The 20,252-nt window shown below is 40.3% G+C and overlaps 1 protein-coding gene across 1 annotated transcript in view; it reads left to right on the forward strand.

Moving 5' to 3' along the window:
* The first annotated feature begins 1,077 nt into the window (after positions 1 to 1,077).
* slc30a6 (solute carrier family 30 member 6) overlaps positions 1,078 to 20,252 on the forward strand; it is a 94,822-nt gene continuing 75,647 nt past the window's right edge. Inside the window, exons 1-3 of the mRNA XM_041789474.1 lie at positions 1,078 to 1,266; positions 3,193 to 3,239; positions 4,244 to 4,330. Coding sequence (XP_041645408.1) covers positions 1,083 to 1,266; positions 3,193 to 3,239; positions 4,244 to 4,330 — 318 coding nt within the window. The 5' untranslated portion in view covers positions 1,078 to 1,082. The remainder of the gene's footprint in view (positions 1,267 to 3,192; positions 3,240 to 4,243; positions 4,331 to 20,252) is intronic.

The following is a 20,252-nucleotide window of genomic DNA, read 5'->3' on the forward strand; positions in this document are numbered from 1 at the left end:
TAGTCTTTTCTTTTATAATCACCATTTCCACTACATTGTCCTCAAATTGGGTTTTTCTGTACCCTCTCGCTCTTTTTTCTGTACATATTAGCTGCCAAAAGACCCCCTCGACTCTGGGGCCCCATTTGCCTCTTGGCTAAAAGAAATCCCCATCCATCACAGCATGAATAAGCAACAGACACACTAAAATGTGACTGAAACCCACACAAACATATACACAAACATAATGCAAATTAAAGAGTTTGCACACACACACTGCAGGTCTTTGGCTCCCCAATAAAATACAGCATTTCCACGCTTGGATTGGTCATGCTTCCTCTTCTTTCCTTTTGTATTTTTTATGAATGAATAATTAATGGATCCCTGTTGTTTTTCAGCTGACCAGGACAGAAGAAAATTGGTTAAAAAACTTATGCATGGCGGGGTAACCACAGTAAAAAGCCTATCCCACTCTCTTCCACTGTTATGCTCTTTGTTTACTCCTGACAATTACTTAAGTGAAATGACTTCAAACTGCACAAACCTGTTTGAAAGCTGCCATACTTGAGCAGCTTGCATCTGATTTTTCTCCTGGAACTATTTAGCTGCTGCGCCTGGACTGTTTGAATGAAACAGTCTCAACAAGTGTTGAATAAGCTGAAAGTAACTGAATATTGTGTGACCTATGCCATGAAGAACATGTAGCCTAAATAAACGAGTGGTTGAACTGTTTCTGTTAAAAAAAAAAATCATATGTAGAATGTGCATGCTTGATTTATGCTTTTTTTTCCTTAGGTTTGAAAAGAAATGCATTTCTCTTACCAGAAACATTATTTTTTGGTTAACTATCTCATTATCTTACAGACTGTACATCTTATCTTCTGAATTTCTCAAAAATGCATTTATTCTCCTGGAGGGGATCGACTTCTATATTTTGGGGCATTTGTTTCAGGGCTTAAGCTGTAACAGATGAAAAATCTGATACCCGATCTCCATAATATGTGGATCGTCTGGATAAAATTTGTCGTACAGTGTTATACTGATCTGTGAGCTGACGCATGCGCAGCTCACAGGAAAGGGCTTATGGGTACAGGAAGTGCAAAATGGCGATGGACGGAATGATGTCCACGTCTTCGGGTCTATCTTACCACAATGCCGGGGATTTTTACCCCAGAAAGTTCGGCCCAAAGCCGGACGTGGTACCGTCCGGGGTTACCGAGAGGAAAGTGGGACCGCTGGATAAACCTGACATGGTGTCCGTGGACGTTATTAATATCAGCGATTCAGGTTTGTTATGCTAACCGGCTAACGGCTAACAACACGTAATCAATCAGACGGCTTTGCTAACGAGGCTAACAGCTGATTCTGAGCTTGACTGTAAACGTCAATTCACTTTTAGCTGTTTCATAGGCTGTTTATTGTCAGGAGTTGTTATTGATATAACAACGTTGGCTTGAACAGCGTCTTTTGACTAGCTAACCGGTCAACGTGTCCGTCTGAGTCCCTGTTCTTCCTCTGTTTTGACTTTTGCATCTCAGTAAGAAGCGCTTTAACAACCGTGAATACACAATAATGGGGCACCCTGCTCTGCAGTGTAGCTTGGGGCTAACATTCATTTTGGACCTCGTGATAATGCTTAGAGTTTTATTTGGGATAACGAAACGCAGCAGGAAATGAAAGTCTCGTTAAAAACAATCAACACAAACTCAAGGTGAAATAGTAGCAACAAGAACAGACGCTTAGTACAATCCTGTATAGTAAAAATAGAAATTAAACATATTAACACAATCTAAACTAAAGACAGATGTAAACAAACGAGTTCTCAGCCTTGTTTTTGACATAGGATAAAGAATTTGTGCAAATTGTTTTGTTTGGGAAATCTTTATGTCATGGAACATTAGTGCATAAAATGAATCTCAATAATGGGAGTGCAAACTATATGAAAGCCAAACGGGCTTGCATGTTTATACACTGACCTAAAGCCTCCTCTAGCCACTCTGCCATTTGCCCAGATCAGTGAAGGGCTGCAGTGACGGTTGTTCTTCTGGAGCTTTGTCCCATCTTCACACAGGATCTCTGGAGCTCAGTCATGTGACCATTGGGTTCTTGTTCACCTCTTACTAAAGACTTTCTCCCCTGATTGCTCAGTTTGACCACCAGCTCTTTGAAGAGTCTGTTGTGGTGTGTTTAGATTGTGCCTAGAATTATGGAGGCCACTGTGCTCTTGGGAACCTTCAGTGCAGCAGGATTTTTTTTGTAGCCATCTGCAGATCTGTGTGTAGGAACAACACTGTCTTTGAGCTCTGCAGGCTTTTTACTTTGACCTCATGGTGTACTCTGATATGCAATGTCAGCTGTGAGGCCTTCTACAGAGAGATGTGTGCCTTTCCAAATCATATCCAGTCAGTTTAATTAAACACAGGTGGAGTCCAATCAAGGTGTAGAAACATCTCAGCAAAGACTGACAGAAATGTAAAGAACTTGTGCTGAATTTCAAAGTATATCTGCAAAGGGTATGAATACTTATGTCAATGTGATATTTTAGTTGTTATCTTTTTAGTAAGTTTACACACTATTCTAAAATTTTGTTTTTCTTTTGTCATGATTGGGTATTGGGTGTACATACACATAACAAAATTGAAAATGTGAAGGGGGTCTGAATACCTTCTAAATGCACTGAGCATGCAGATTGTAATAAAAGCATGTGTGCAGGGTTTCTCTAAAGGATATTAACTTGTGGAGTTTTTAAGAAGTTTTTGGAACTCTGTCATGATGATTTTACCAACCATATAATTCAGTTAATAAATGGAGTTTGATGTAGTTCTGTGGTTTGATTCTAGAGAAGCTGCTTTTTCATCAGGCAGTAGCATCTATGTTATAAATTGCTGCAAAAGTTTAATGGTCTCATGTTATATGGTGGTTCACCTAAAGCTTTACTGAGATATTACTGCATGTAAAATTGTCTTATAGCACGTTAATTTTTTAGCACATAAGTTAAAAGTTTATGATAGGCCAAATTGCAAGATTAATATGTAATGTTGTTTTGTACTGGCAGAAAGTTTGAACAACGCTCTAATAATAAGACAAGTTACATTATGAAGTACCAACTTTTTTTTGCAAAGGAAAGAACACACAAAAACTTTGTGTCTCTGTCAGACAGACTTTCTGGTTTTGTTGCTGCATGTGGGTGATTGTATCTGTATTCCTCCACAGATGTCCACTTACACAGGAAGAAGCATGAACACGACACATATGTCTTGGTGAGTGTCCTTCAGAGTTTCGTGAATTATATAGGTTTCAGTAGTGCTCACCTTTTATTTTGGCTTAGTATCTTTTATCTCCGCTCTATCATCACTCTATTTGTTTTCTCATACAGTTTCATTGTTTTGATTTAAAATTGACAATCAATCAAGGAAGATTACATACAGTTGTCAAAATATTTGATAGATATTATGTGCTTTAGTGATTTGTGTCAGGTCATACTTAAAATGCTGAGGTTTTTAAGGGAAAAAGAGTATTTGTTTTTTTAACTCAGAGATTACATTGATGGAAAACCAATAAGAGTGAGTGCCTGCAACCTGTTGCTTAAACAAAGTAGTGATATGGAGAGAGAAGATGTTGTGTTCCGATTGTTTCACAGGGGATACACTTTAAAGAAGTCCTTCAAGTCTGCATGGACATTAAGGAAGATTCTGGATTTTGTTTGACTGATGCTGAGGACATGCCTCTCTCTGTCTGCTACTTGTCTCTCCAATCAACCCTCCATTGCACCCTCTGACAGTTTAAAAATAAAAAGACAAAATAAAAAGCAATCAAATAATCCTGTAGTTTGCCTTAATCTGAAGATGTACTGACACAAAAATAGTCTGATCCGATGTTACAGGACAGTGTTGGGCTTTGCTCTCTCATAATAATCAGATATGCAGATTTATAAGAAATCTGTCCATGTTTTTTTCCTTTGGTTTGTGCAAATATCCACAGCCCCTTTTTTGCAGAGATGCTCTGTAATATCATCTAGCTGTCGTACACTGACTCACCACATGGTGTCAGTATAGATCACAATTTGTGTCTAACTCTGCTTTACAGTCACAGTCAAGATAAACCTGATTGTACTCTGATTCATCTTCCTGAAAACAAAACAATAATTTCTGATAGCACTTAATTTGCTGCTCACTCTTTCTACACCCAATTAAGTGTGATATTGTATCATTTCTGTGAATTTAGGTTTGATAATTGATTATTTTTTATGTTTTTACATTTGCAGGGAACCATTCATCCATTCAGGCGGACGCACCGGTCCATCTTTGGGAAACTTTTGCAGGAATTCAGACTTGTGTCCTCAGATAGACGAGTAAGTGTTTTAGAAATTAGTGGCGCATATTTCTTTCATGTGCTTGTTATCTTTTGGAGGCTTTTACCTTTTGATCATTGGCCAACTTCGTCCACCTGGTCCATATTATCCGAACTTCATTGTCTTGGTTTTCCCTGACTAGTTATCATCCAAAGAATCCTTGTTTTTTAATCCCATTCTGCTCTAATCTGTTGCTGTTTGGCTGTGTAAGACAAAAAAACAGAATCCAAACACCTCCAGTAATCCTGTTTGCCTAGCAGGTCACCATGTTCCAGTGAAAACCTTAAAGTAAAATACAAAGGGTTATACACTGAAAGCTGGTCCTCTTTGGCTAACCTGCTATGACTGATAATTTTAAACTGCAGTCTTAGTTTCTGTATAGTTTATGATGTGTCTGCTCAGGCTGAAGCTTTTCCTGTAGTGATTCTATGCATGTTAAAAACCCCCAGAGATATTAGGAATTAATTTCTGTACCAGTTTGAACCATCTACAAAATGTGTAAGCTGTAATGTAGTTTGAACACAAGGCCTAACTTGATGGAAGATGAAATAATTTCTTTCTTTTTCCACAAGAAGAGGCATAGTCTCTGTCCAACAACAAAATATGGTGTAATCAACTAATGCTTTACTAGAAAATTAAGCCATTTGATGTTTTTATTTTTGCACTATCTGTAGATTAAGATGTAGCTTCTTTTTTCCATAATCATACATCCTCATGTTTTATTCATGTTTTGTGGCTTAACTGCAGTTAATGGAAGTTATTGTCATCTAATTCCTGTAGAACTTTAAAATTAGTTTGGAATGTAAAGTGCTTCACAATGTATAATAATAATAATGATAATAATACTAATAGTAATGATATAATCATTTTTGTTATTGTTATTATTATTATTATAGATGCACAAAATGTAAGAGTCTGGGCTGATGCCATTACTGATGTTTGTCTCTTTTTTACTTCTTTAAGTGTAACACTCCCACAATGCCAACATTTCTCCCGGATTTGACCGCGAAAACAGACCACAGTTTGAAAAAAAAAAAAAAACACACCTTCTACAAAATAATACATCTGATTTAGCTGCTAGCTGTGCAGAATGGCAGCATTACATTGATACAACACAACAGAGAAACATCCGCTACTGACATCGGTTCTTCCTCACATCGGTTGTTAATGGCCAGTGTTTGTCAAAACAGTTATTATTAATGTGGATCGATGCATCTGTGCATCTCTTATTTTTGTTTTCATTTCTATTCATTTTCTTACTCTAATTGTTTTTGAAAAACATTTTCTGTTTTTTTGCCTTATTTAAGAGAGGACAGCAGAAGAGAGACAGGGAACATGGGGAGAGAGAGTGTGTGTGTGTGTGGGGCACCAAACAACGACACCACCGGGAATCCTTTCCAGGACCATGGTCTGTACATATAGGCATCTACTGTAAATACTGAGCCAATCCGGCTTCCGTTCTTATTCTTATGTAAAAATTAATCCATTCAGATTAGGGCTGTCAATATTTATCAACAGTCCTATTCGAATTTGATTGATTATTTTTTACAGGTTACGAATTATATTTAAGTATGTATGCACATTTTTTAATATGTATGTAAAACGTTCAGTTGCTTTAATCACTGTGTAGTTACACATTTGTCCACTAGAGGACCCTCCAATATTACGTTACAGATTGCAATGAAGAAATAATGAGCTAAAAGCAAAAGTAGTTAATGTTAATTTTTATGTACTTTTTTTTTTTTTTTTTTAAGATTGATTTTTGGGCTTTTTCGTGCCTTTATTAAATTGAACCCAGGTCGCTTGTGTATATGGTGCGCGCCTTAACCACTCGACTACTGGCGCGGCCCAATTTTTATGTACTTTTTTAGTGCAAACACAGCCACTTGCACCATTTAGAGGCTTTTAACAAGTGTTTTGGTACTGATGGTCAACTTTAAAACAAACGGGTTAGAAATTAAATGTGAAACAAAAGTAAATTAAATTGCGCCGCAATTTATCATCATTTATACATCATGTTTATAGTAACCAAAACATTAAAAAATGTTGGTACCATCTTGTTCCTGCAAATTTTTACCTAAAAACGGGAGGTGATCCTCGTCTTCTGAATAAAGAACGGAGCGTTTTTTTGTTCACTATCGTCCCAGCCATAAAGAAAACCCTCTCCACCCCGACAGAGGTGACCGGGATGCACAGGTTACAGCGTACTTCTTGACAAAAGAAAATTCTGAAAAGGTTGAAAAATGTCTTAATTTTCCATTAATTATCAAAGAGAAAAGTGTGTGTTCCTAAGTAAATTTAACAAGCACAGTGCATATCTTTACCAGAGCTCAAAGCAAACAGATCACTTCACCAACAGAGTCACCTCTTAAGTGTGTGTGTGTGGGGGTGGGTGGGTGTGCGTGTGTGTGTGAGAGAGTGTATTCCAGTTCTCAGTGGCACCTCGTCCTCTGACTGCTGGTTAAAAGTATTAACGTTACTGTCATGGGCTTGGTCTGGGTCAATGTGTGTACGTTTAGTACTTGAGATTGGTCTCGACACTTTTAAGGTCTCAACTTGACCTGAACTCCATTTTAACTCAGGCTTGTCTTTATGTTGGACAAAGAGGACTCTTAGTTCTATTTAAAGACTGGCCAAGACCACAACATTTCATTAGCCTGTATGAATAATGTCTCATTAGAAATACTGTGACTGACCTCAATCCTCCCTTGTGTCTAAAGTGTATTGATTTAAAGTGTAAGTGAACCCCCAGCTCAGAGCTAATTCTGCCCACCTCCGTAATTCAAAAAATGCACAGAAAGTGAACAGTTTGGTTCTGAGAGGAGGGAGGGGAAAAGGACGGCGTTTTCCAGATGAGGTGGGAGTGACAGTGATGTCCCCTTGTCAGAGAGATACACGGACACAGTCCCACAGCACTGCTGCCTCATAGCGAACTTTTAAAGTGGAGTTTTCCCCTCTAGCATCCCCCTAACGCAGGCTATAATGTCGTGGTGGACCGCGGTGGTTCTGAGTACTACCTGTTCAGTCCATTGGCTCCAGCAGTGGCGTTACTATAGCTGGAGCTCTCAGAGCCGAGACAGTGCAGGTGCAGGCGGGAGAGGATGGGAGTGGTCTCTGTATTGTAAAGTCAGTTAGAGGCGGTAACGCTCTACCTTTTATAAAGTGTTTGTGACGTAGAAACCAACCATCGGTCGGTTTCTACATCACATAAGCCCCACCTTTTCAGAAAAGATTTTTCAAGGCAGATGTCTGCTTGAGCTAATTAAAAGCCATAAAATCCAGACTTTTATCAGTTTGGTGCAAATTTCAGCTATAATACCAACACTGATGTGTTTTATTATAGTTCAGTCAGATACATCAGTGTACAGTTGAAAAAAAAATGTTGAAATGTTCACTACCTCTTTAATACTCTAAAGACAATTGTTTTTTCAGTCAAACAGAAGGATGGTTAAGTGGTTTAGGTGGATGGTAAAAAAATGGAAAAGTAGTAATGATTAACAAAGTTAAAATTAATATAAAAACAGTTATATTATTAAATCAATACATATTGTATATAGAACCTAAATATGCATATGTACATGTGTGAATTCGGCTCATAGGCAGTACAGTTACAGGATGGAATATTGGATGGATATTTTGGGTCTCATTTTGGGAGTAAATCTCTAAAGCCCTGGTCTTCTCTTGGTCGGAATATCCTGGTCTGATATCCTACTTTTAGTCATCAGTTGTACCAGGTTTTGGAAGTCTTGACTAGACTATACATAGTATGCATAATATATGCATAATACATGCATACCTTGGTCTTGGGAGGCCTGATTGTTTTCCAACATGCAGATTAAACCTTAGAAATTGCCATTTGCATGTCAACAGCACAACTTTGGAATACAAGTTTATTAGTACAGCTTTTTTTGGCATTTTGTGGGTGGTCTGTTGGGGTCTCTCCCCCATTTAATACAATACCACCAGTGTAAACATCAACAAATCTGCAGTGTGTAATTTGCCTGATAAACATGAATTACATATTCCACCTCAGAAAAAAACACTGAATTTACCACTGTGAAAACAGGACACAACAATAGAGACTGCTGTAGTTTTTTCCACCTTAGAAACAGGTTTAACCTTAAAAACTTGTCTAACCTTAAAAAACATGTTTAGTTCAAATAATTGGATTTATTTTTTACTTAAGCTGTATTTAAAAATGTAATTACTGTGTTGACAACAAAACAGGGGCAGATGTACACTCTGAGCTGGAATGCTTCCAAGTGATAATGTATGTTAGAGGATCTCAAACAGGATTGTTTTATGTGATTGGTTGTGTGTGTGTCAGCGTTATTGTACTATAATCCACTTTGACCTAACACTGGCGGGGGTCTTGCTTCCCCAAAGAGCCTTGGATTGGATTACACGGTGTCGTACACGGCTTAGGGGCCAAACATAGTTCAAAGGGGCGAAAGTTGAGATGTTCTTCCTCAGCACCCATTTTCTGTTTCTGTGCAGAAATAAAATCCAAGTCAGTTTCAGGTCCAAAGTCAGTGATGGGGAGTACTCTGCTGAAATCTGTTGTCTTCAAAGCTTAACTTTTCATGACGTTTTGGGCCACGTCTGGCAATAATCAGACAAGCAAACTATAAGTCCTGATTTGTCATTTGTCTAAAATACCTTTGGATAAGAAACTGTGTACAAACTAAGCTACCATCCAGATTTGAATATTGGCTCCTAACATCTTTTCTCATTAAAACAATGATCATCATACCTTCAAATGTTACCCTACAGAACAGATGTTGACACTCATCAGGAACATTTATGCCTTTAATTCAGCAGAACCATGATGCTTAGAAGCAAAACTAGAACACAACGATAGTAGTGTTTTATTTTAACTGTCTTTAAAGCACCACTGTAACCAGAGATTTTACTATTTGTTCCTTTTGAAATTCAAATTGAAGGGTAAACTGCGTGGACAGACGATATTAGGTTTTTTTTTTTTTCTTTTTGCCAAACTTTCTGTAAAATTTCCATTTAAATGGTTTAGCTTTTTGGGTTCAACAGGCATCCATATACTAGTACAGAGGCTGTTGTCGTCATCACATTTTTGTCAAGAAGTAAAACATTATAAAATGACATGTTGAAATGAATTAGCTGTATTTAGTTCTCAACATCCAGCATGTAAATATTAATACACACATCTTGTTTTTTCAGCTTACAGCTCTACTGTCTAGTAGAGACCTGATCAGAAACACAGGCTTGTTGCACCAGCCATGTGTAGATTCTTGCTGTAGAGGATATGGACACTAGACCCTACATGGAAACTCAATAGTTTTGAACGTCTTTAGTTGTGTCATTTTTTAGCACTGCATGGGTCATAAGGTTTCTCATATCTAGAGGAGCAAAAAGAAAAAAAACTGTTATTGATACAGATAAGATGCTTTCCAATGATCAAAAAGAATTTTTCTTAATACAAAGTTAGTTCCAGTGTCATCTTTCAGGTCCAATTGTATCTGAACAGATTCATTCCTACATAAGAATAAGAAGAAGAACAGGAGCCGGATTGGCTCAGCTGGCATGGCAGGCGCCTATGTGTAGAGGTGATGGTCCTTGACACACTGATCGTGGGAAGGATCCCCAGTCTTGGTGCTGTTTGGTGCATGTCCTCCCCGCCACTCTCTCTCCCCATATTTACTGTATCTCATTGGCTATCCTATCTAAGTAAAGGCAGAAAAGCCAGAAAAATAGTCTTTTAAAGAATCCACTTAAAGACAAGGTAAGTCAATGAATGAATGAATGCAGCAGAAAATATATATATACAAAAAGTCACCATGAGTTGGGGTTGATTAGGTCACGCTGCGTGTACTCGGGCAGCCCAAGTTTAAGTACGGCCTGCGGCTTCTTTCCTGCATGTCTCACCCCCACTCTCTAAATTTCCAACTCTTATCAACTATCCTCTCTAAATGAAGGCATAAAAAACTCTAAATATATCTTAAAAAACTGAATGAATGGGAAGCAGTGATCACGTTACACAACCACTGTGCAGTCAGTTCAGTGTTGCATGTAATGAAGCTGGTTATACATGTATATATTAGGGATGTTTCCAGGTGAATCCTTTCATATCTGGTTAAACACAACTTTTCCTTGTGCTTAGCTGACTCGTCTAAAGTTAAGAAAAAAAACTGTCAAAATTGAACAGTGTTAATGTCACACAGGATCACAGCATTAGTGGGTAAACCTTGCTAAATTGATTTGCTGAGTGAAGCTCATGTTAGCAGAGCTATCACTGCAGCTGACTGTCTACATTCCTATGCTGGATGTGCTGACACATTGCTTTAGTCAAGTGGTTAATATGTGCAAGTTTTACCTGGCACAGCCAGCAGCATCTCAAGCCTTGTCCACAAATTTGTAAGTATTTTTAAGACTGGGGGTTTTTCTCCATCTGCATTCAAAACAAATTCCATCCACCTGCAGCATTTTGCAAACATCTATGTCCACAGGACGATGCCAATACTACTGTACAGAGCACACATATCAACAGTAGTCCATCCTTTACTGTGCAAGTAGGGCTGCTTACTCACAGACAGTGGTAATGTCCTATGTGGGAAAATTCTCTCACTGTTCCTCTGAAATGCCTTTTTCATTTTCACAGTTGTCTCAAGATCAACCAGGTCTTATCCAAAGTACCAACATTAGAAGTGAGTTGTGTCTTTGTAGTGTTTACTAAAGCTGCAGTGAGCTTCGTTGTCCATGCGTCTCTGTTTATCAGCATAGCGAGAACTGCAATTGTGCTAGTACATGTGAGCATGAAGAAAGTTCTGTAGCAAGTCCAGTTAGCACAAGTTTGGCTACGTCCACTGTTGCACGAAACCAAAAGTAACATCCCGTGATGTCAAACAGATGGGAAAACAGCACACAATGTGACGTTACAGGCCAAATACCCAGTTTCCTCATCTACCTGGAAATGCAGTATAGAGTTTCAACAAATCTTCACTCTGAAGGGAGTTTTCAAAAAGTTGTACCGGAAGGTCACACACACCTATGTGTGGACAAGGCCTCAGTTTTCTAGATCAAATACTGCTGAAATAAACTGTTGGCACGAGATGCTGATGTGCTATTATCCATCTAACATACTTTGTTTAAATCTTGGTTGTGGAGCTCTATGGCAGCAATGTAGTTGCCATTAACTGGAGCCTCAGCTAGTTGGGGGTGACTGTGTTACAGTCTAAGCGCGCTTTCACATTAGACCCAGTTGTTTCCCGGCTTGCTTTCGCACTAGCGACATCAAACTGTGCCAGGGCGCACTTGCGTCTGAAATAGCAGGTGGCAGTATGCACGTAGCTGTTTTACAACCCCGCAAAGGAGGAGAAAGAAGAAGAAGCTACCATGGCAACCACAGGGGTCATGACCTGAGCAAAGATTATTTTTGTTTTTACCCGGCAAAGAGTCCATCCTGCAGCCATGGATGATTAAAATCACTTTTAAGATGCCAGCAACTTAGCTCTTCGTATCTGCGCATCTTCTACAGCTCAGAGGATTAAATGGGCTCGTGCTGCACAGATACAGCGGTTTTTGAGGTGACAGGAGACTTTTATTGCCTTTGGACCCCCTCTCACTGACTCCAACTTGTGTTCATCTGTAAGGTGAGTCACAACAGACCATTTATTGGCTAGATTCTGATGATTTTCGCCCTTTATTGAGGAAAAATGTGAACAAACAACTGCGCTGTGAAAATAAGTTTAGTTTTTACGATGATGTCATGAAGCTGATACATCGCTCTGCCCCATATCCGAGCACGGTTGCATTCACATCTCATCCGAACCGTGCCAGAGTCCACTTGAAACACACCCAAGACGACCTCCTGGGCCCGGGCCCGTTGCCAGGGCATGGTTTGTTTGCATTCACACTGCCCAAACGAACCAGACTTTGGGCTCAAGTGCACTCAGATCCGAGACCGGGCCCCTAGTGTGAAAGCCACCTAAGTGACTGTTTGGCTTTAACTTAATTTTGACTCTTTTGTTGATAATGTAAATATGTCCAGTAACAAGTATTAAAAACAGTCATCATAGTGTTGGACTACTTTCCCTTGTCTGCAGTGTTCGATATGTTAAAAACCTTAGACTTTGAATTACATTACACATCTTTGATGTCATGTCTTGCCTCCCAAGAACACCCCTGCTGTCCAACAGTGGAAATACACTACTTTGAGAGATGTATGAAAGAGCACCTCAGGATTTCAGAGGCCCTCTGTCCTGTCATTTTTTTAGAATGGCTGAGGAGGACCTGTGTAAAAAGGATCATTCACTCCAGTTGATTATCACACTGCTCCCTAACCATAACAAGCCATGAAAATAGGCCTGTGTAAACCCAGAGGATGGCTAAAGATATGCAGTTTCTGTAAATTAAGACATTGTGCCAGCACACTCATGAAATTCTAGTGTACTCAAAATTATCTGTCATGTAGTATGTGATGCAACCATAGACTGTAGAAAAAATTGGACAAACCCCGTGTGACATCAGCCGTCTGCTTACAATAGGCAGACTCAAACAGCTCTTGAAGCCAATCCGTGGAGGCTTCCATATTGGAATCGCGGTCTCAACCAAACTTTGGCTCAACCTAACAGCCCGCCCACTAAGCGTGACTTCCTGTCAGCTAGTTAGCTAGCATTCTGGTTGACAGAAAGGGAGCCTCTGCCTGTTGAGCTATCTGTCAATCAAATGAGATGGGCCAATCAGCGCGAAGTAAGGTTTATCCTAAATATAATCTAAACTGTCGTGGTACAAAAACATTCACCCCCTGAACAGTGAGAGCACAATAAGACACTAGCTAAAGAGACACGTTTGGTTTTATGAACCAGGCTGTAAACTGGTTTATTTCTAGTGTGTAAACCGGTTGTTTAACAGGTGTCCAGACGGGACTTCCGGTGTTCCTGCAGCCAGCCTCAAGTGGACATTCATGGTATTGCAATTTTTTGCACTTCTGCATTGGCTTCATTTTTCAGGATCGGAGGGTGCCGCTTGGATGCTACTGAGCGAACAAGTGGATACAGAGCAAGAAACTTTCCTCAGAGTAAAACAATGTCAGCCTCTGCTACAGCCACTAGTATTTATTCATCTTTTGTTGACCATATTTTCAGACTCTTAACAGAAAGTTAGAGTCGAACACAATGCCTGTTGAACAGGAAATGTGTTTGTTGCTGTTGTTCATCAGACACTCCTGCAGGAACACAGTGTCCTGATGAAAGTGGAACATGGACAGAGGCGGAGGAAAGACATGACTGCAGGACAGATGACAGTGAGGACCAGGCGTCATCTCGTTTCTGCTACTGCAACTGAGTTAGAAAACTCCGCTGTCCCCGGTTAACAATCCGCCACCACCATCGCTGCCCAGATTCATTATATAAGTAGGTTTATTTTGAGAGGGGAACACAGCCGCCCTGGAGACACGGAGTCCTGATGGCTCTGATTTGAGCAGACAAAGAACGGGAGAGGACGTTTTTCCTGTTTCACTTAGATCGCTAGAAGCGAACCCCTGCAGGAGGCAGTGGCGGCACACTTCAGGTATCAGTTTGGTCCAAAACTCCCACAAATCCCTTGGCACACACTCCTGCCTGTCAGGTTGAAACTGACCTCCTATTCCTGCTCTCCCTCTTGTCTTCAGAGGCTAAAATGAGTCACGCCTCTGCTCACTACTATGACACACATTTGCTTGGCGCTGCCCAATGATGCAGCAGCATACCACAGCGCTCAGAGATGATGTAATCAGTCCTGGCATCAGCATGGGCTTCTTATTTATTACAGTACCTGGTGACTGAGCCGCTGTACAGGCGCTGCAACTCTGTCACTTCGATGTCACATATAACCTCAATATGCTGGCTCACGGTGACGCCACAGGACAGCCGGTGAGGCCGCTGACAGACAGATGGGGGCAGCAGAGCGTCAAGGATTTAACAACGTCCTCTCTCCTTCAGGCCCTCTGTGTACGTGAAGGGGGGTGGGGAATGTTTTGGGCCAAGCGCTGTCTCTCTGTTTGCACACACAGACACGTGCACGCAGGCATGCTCGTGCACACACACATGTGCACCCACACATGTGCAAGCAAACACACACACACACACATTATGGGTCTCCCATGCCTGTCGCTGGCTAGTACTGTCACCAGACGCCCCAGTGCTGTCATAACACAGCACACCACAGTAATTGTAGATTTCACAGCACTCTGCGCTCCCCACCACGGCATATGACTGCAACATGAAGTGACAGTTCAGGACACACACACACACACTCTCACACATGCACGCGCATGAACACACGTGTACATGTTCCCTTGTTCTCCTCCTTGTCTCTGCTTTGTCTGACAAACACAGACTCAATCCTACTTTCTACTGAGAGTGCCAGTTTAAACTCACGGTTTGGTGTTTTTCTTCATTCAAAATGTTATTGCTCTATCCAATCTGATTGGTCTTTCTGACTAGGATGTGCTCATAATGAATATATCTGCATAAAATAACGTTTTAACCAGTTATTTTCTTAATGTTTGACTTGTACTTACTGCTGACAGACAAAGGCAAAGGAGCGAGTAAAAGCATTCATTCATGATGGAGCTCAAATCCAGAGGTCGCAATTTGCATTGTGCCTTCTCCTACAGCCAGTGTTGGTTCCTTTTATAACTATGAATATAATCTTTACTACTTTTTTTACTAACAGCACACAAAACCCCTTTTCTCCATATTGACATTTTGTAGTCTATTCATTAAACAAAACTACAACTCAAAAAAAAAACAGTTTTGAGCAGAGCAGGAAAGAGCACAAGACGACTGTACTCAGGTAAAAGTACAGCTACTTTGGTTAGAATTTACTTAAGTAGAGGTAAAGTTACTGGTCTAAAACTCTACCCAAGTAAAAGCAAAAAGTAATACATTTTAAGTTCACTCAAGGTACTGAGCACTGAGTTGCTTTTATGATGCCTAAAGGGTGATACAGTAAGATCTTTCCTTAATGCACATTGACAACAAGAATATACAGTATCTTTAACCAGGTTGTTTGGGTAAAGGCCCACCTTCATAAAAAAGTGAAATGCAATAGCTGTTACTGCCCCTGCAGTCACATGTCAATGTGTCCTTGGGCAAAATGATATAACTCTAATATTTAACTAGAAAACATACAAAAATGAAGAATTTTTTTTTGTACACTATTTTAAAAATATGCAGCTAGAATGATTGCAAGATACACAAACCAAAACTGTTCTCTCACCCATCCAAATAATTGAAATCAGGTGTTCCAATCACTTCCATGGCCACAGGTGTATAAAATCAAGCACCTAGGCATGCAGACTGTTTCTACAAACATTTGTGAAAGAATGGGTCGCTCTCAGGAGCTCAGTGAATTCCAGCATGGTACTGTGATAGGATGCCACTTGTGCAACAAGTCCAGTTGTGAAATTTCCTCACTCCTAAATATTCCACAGTCAACTGTCAGTGGTATTATAACAAAGTGGAAGTGACTGGGAACGACAGCAACTCAGCCATGAAGTTGTAAAATATTTCTAAGGCTAAAATGCAAATGCACTGTAAGAGATAGTGTTATGCCTAAGATGTGAAGGTTTAGGTCAGCTCAGTGAATTGATTGTACAATTGAGAGATAAGACAGTTAACACAGAAGGGTGGCTGCATGCTTACAAGACAACACATTGTATTTTCCATATATAGTCAACATTTTTCCACTGCTAAGGTTAGAGTTGTAAGTGAGTGGCTCTTTTTGTATACATTGAGGAGAACAGCTAAGGTTAATGTAAGTGAGACCACTCTTTGTTATACATTAGGGAGGCTAGGCCACAATGGACCAGAAAGTGTTGTAATTCACAGGACTCCTCCTTGCCAGGAAGTGCTTTAGGATCCTTTCACTGTGATAAAGGGAGAGACTTGGCTTTGCTCGGGAGCTTTTCTTCTCTGGGAGCTAACTTTTTCCTGTCTCTGTGCAGAGTGAGGGTGAAGACACACAGATGGGTGATGTTTATGACATTTGTAACTTTATATGTAATCTTTAATAAACTTTGGGTCAATGACCATTTAAGCTGAACTAATCCTTTCTTTGTCCTTCTGCCAATAAAAGAAGAGCGCAAAAGTCTAACAAAGTGATAGGCCACATAAAATGGTGGAGCGGGTTAGCAGATGCTGAGGCGCATAGTGTGCAGACCTCCAGACTTCATGTGGCCTTCAAATTAGCTCAAGAACAGTGGAGAGCTTCATGGAATGGGTTTCCATGGCTGAGTAGCTGCATCCAAGCCATACATCACCAAGTGCAATGCAAAGCGTCAAATGCTTGGTGGAGGGATTATGGTGTGGGGTTGTTTTACAGGAGGTGGGCTTGGCCCCTTAGTTCCAGTGAAAGGAACTCTGAATGCTTCAGCATACCAAGAGATTTTGGACCATTCCATGCTCCCACCTTTGTGGGAACAGTTTGGGGATGGCCCCTTCCTGTTCCAACATGACTGTGCAGCAGTGCACAAAGCAAGGTCCATAAAGACGTGGATGACAGAGTTTGGTGTGGATGAACTTGACTGGCCTGCACAGAGTCTTAACCTCATCTCGATAGAACACCTTTGGGATGAATTAGAGCAGAGACTGAGAGCCAGGACTTCTTGTCCAACATCAGTGTGTGACCTCACAAATGCGCTTCTGGAAGAATGGTCAAAAATTCCCATAAACACACTCCTACACTTTGTGGAAAGCCTTCTCAGAAGAGTTGAAGCTGTTATAGCTGCAAAGGGTAGACCGATGTCATATTAAACCCCATGGATTAAAAATGGGATAAGTTCATATGCGAGTAAAAGCAGGTGAGTGAATACTTTCGGAATATAGTGTATGTAATGCAAAATGTGTCTGCTGCTGCTGCTGCAAAAAGTTTTAAACTGGTATTTTGACACAAATTACAGGTTAGAGAACTATTGCACCATCTGCGATTTGAAAATTGCAGCAGGCCATATTGTGATTTAATCTGATATGAATGGGATTAGCTAATACACATGGTGTGATGGGATCCTGCAAGATCAAAATAAAACAAGATTTCTTGTTGAGGTGAAAACTGTCTTGTGGGATAAGTACACCGAAGCTGTGTAATGCACCAGCTGCCATAACAGAAAAAAAATACTAAACTGGAAAATACGAAGCTATCAAAGGGGAAATGGATGATAAGTTAATTGTAACAGTGTGAAATAATTAAATGCTCCAAGGGGAGAATATATTGTTTATTTAGTTCATGTATGCACTCAGACCTTCTCATAAAGTTGCTCACTTTGTAACTTTGATTAAATCACTGTCTCATCATGTCTTGTTCTTATCTCACCAGTCACTCATCCATCAGATGTTGGCTGCATGAAACATCAGTCAGAAACTTGGCTTGTGTGGTACAGTGGGCCTGTATAGCCTACTGCAGTTGTAAATTCAACAAAACAAACTGTGTGTGCTGTAGAGTGCATAGTTCATTCAGAACACTAAAGTTATAGCCACTTGTAAACACATCCTGTTGTCTCTCACATGCAGAGTAGACAGACACACGTGCATATACATTAACATGCAAAAGCACATCAACATCTTATGTCTAATAAAACCAAAACCTGCTGGGAGTAGCATGTAATAATAACACTGGCTTTATACAGCTACTCGACAGTTGTCCTGCTCATCTGCATTGTGGCATATTGGGATCAAGAAAGTAAAGAAACTAAGAAAGTAAGTAAAGAAACAAAATATGATATGCAGCAACTTTATCAGTATCGGTCCTAATATCTACATCAGTGCATCTCTACTACGTAGATGATAGCCAGTGGGCTCTGGGATTACATTACACAGTCTGCCTCTTCTGCTCTCCACTCAGGCTGCCTTTCTGCCAAAGCCCGCTGAGAGGAATTGGTCTAAACTAGTTGGACCACATGCAGGAACTGGAATGCCTCTTAGCACACAAATTTTGCCTATTCCCTAAAAGTTCTTTCATTATGATTACATAAAATTCTAAGATCTTTGTAAAGTTTGATATGCAGGCTGCTCTTTCTTAGCACTGTTTTCCGCCCTTTCATCCTCTGAAAGTGACCTTCCCTTGAGCCGGTGTGTCTGTGATTCAGACTGCAGTGAACATGTTCGCCTGCATGGCCAGACTCTGTTGACTCCCAGAATTCACCCAAATACTCAAGCACAGCAGGTCAACCGTAGGGCAGGAAACTCACTCTCCATCAGCAGCTCCGAGTCGGTTTGTAGGTTTGGATTGAGATAAGAGGACAGCTGGTCATCTGCCAGAGTGTCGGCTACAGGAAGCTGACTGACAGTCAGGGAAACCCTTTTCTCAGAATACAGTCTGTGAGCACAGTTATAAAAGACTCTGCAGGAGCTTTTTGTCTTTGCATTTTTCATTTGCAGGGGACCATGTAACTTTTTGGGTACCAGGAGATGATATTTTCACTCACCCCATACATAGCAAGGCCTTTTTTAAGTGTACTCTCCCTCACTGTCCTCTACTTCAGCCTCTTGTATGGTAGATGATGAAGATGCATCTCCCTGCCCTTGGTTGAGCGTTCAGTTAGCCTGGTCCAGGTGAATTTATACATCAGGGCTGAGATGCATGTGTGTGGTGGGGTTTCTGTCACAGAAAATGCAAATGTATAGCTAACTAGTACTGTTATGTTGGGATGACTATCAAAATCTGGTACTGACATGGTACCGGTACCAACACATGCAATACCTACCACCTACAGATACCAAATTACAACTCAGAAATTGATACTTCATTTCAATACCCTTTGTATTGAATAAAAGGCAAGAAATATATTGTAGAATTTGTGTAATTTATGTTTTTTTTTATAACTTTCAACACACATTTTTGTCTCAGAAGTAGCTACTTGGATACTGTTTAGGAACTGGCACCATATAAAAGGAATCAATTTAATACCTGCCTACCTGTCAGATGTAAATCACTTTTGACAAAAGTGTCTGCTAAATGACATTGTAACATTGTAATAACTGGTGATGAGTCTTGCATCGCTGTGGAGGAATTTTGGCCCATTCTTCATCATCGAATTGTTTTAACTCAGCCATATTGGAGGTTTTTCCATCATGAACTGCCCATTTAAGGTCCCACCACAGCATCTCAGTTGGACTTAAGCACAGACTATGACTTGGCCACTCCAAAACCTTTTATTTATTTATTTATTTATTTATTTATTTTTTGGAGCTATTCTGGGGTGGACTTGTTGGTATGTTTCGGGTGATGATGTTTATGATGTTCTTTTTATCAAAGGTGTGTTATTTTTACGCCAGATGCAATGGGCCGCACCCGGTTTTTCAGGATGCTATGGATGCCATTTTTTGCCCAGTGTCTTTCTTATGGTTGAGTCATGAACTCTGACCTTAACTGAGGCCAGTGAGGCATGCAGTTCTTTGGATGTCATTCTGGGTTCTTTTGTGACCTCCTGGATGAGTCGTCATTGTACTCTTGGAGTCATTTTGTTTGGCCGACTCCTGGGAAGGTTCACCACTGTTCTCAGTTTTCTCCATTTGTGGATATGTTTGTTTGTTTGTTTGTTTGTTTGTTTGTTAGCAACATAACTCAAAAAGTCATGGACGGATTTTGATGAAATTTTCAGGAAATGTCAGAAAGGGCATAAAGAAGAACTGATTCGATTTTGGGAGTGATACGGATCACCGTCTGGATCCAGGAATTTTTTAAAAGGATTCTGTACTATTGGGAGATAGGGCTAATGGCGGAGGTCTGTGCTGTTACCACTTTACACCAGGAGATGGCGGACATGAGTAACTTATTCAAAGTTTTGGAGTCTATAGAGTGACAAGTCGGAGCGTAACAGAGAGAAAGTCAGTGAATTTTAGCAAGAATACTCACAATGCTGGGAGGAATAGAGAAATATTCACCCTCTGCCATGACTTCCACACGCAGC

This window comes from Cheilinus undulatus, linkage group 6 (assembly GCF_018320785.1).
Source record: "Cheilinus undulatus linkage group 6, ASM1832078v1, whole genome shotgun sequence".
NCBI lineage: Eukaryota > Metazoa > Chordata > Actinopteri > Labriformes > Labridae > Cheilinus > Cheilinus undulatus.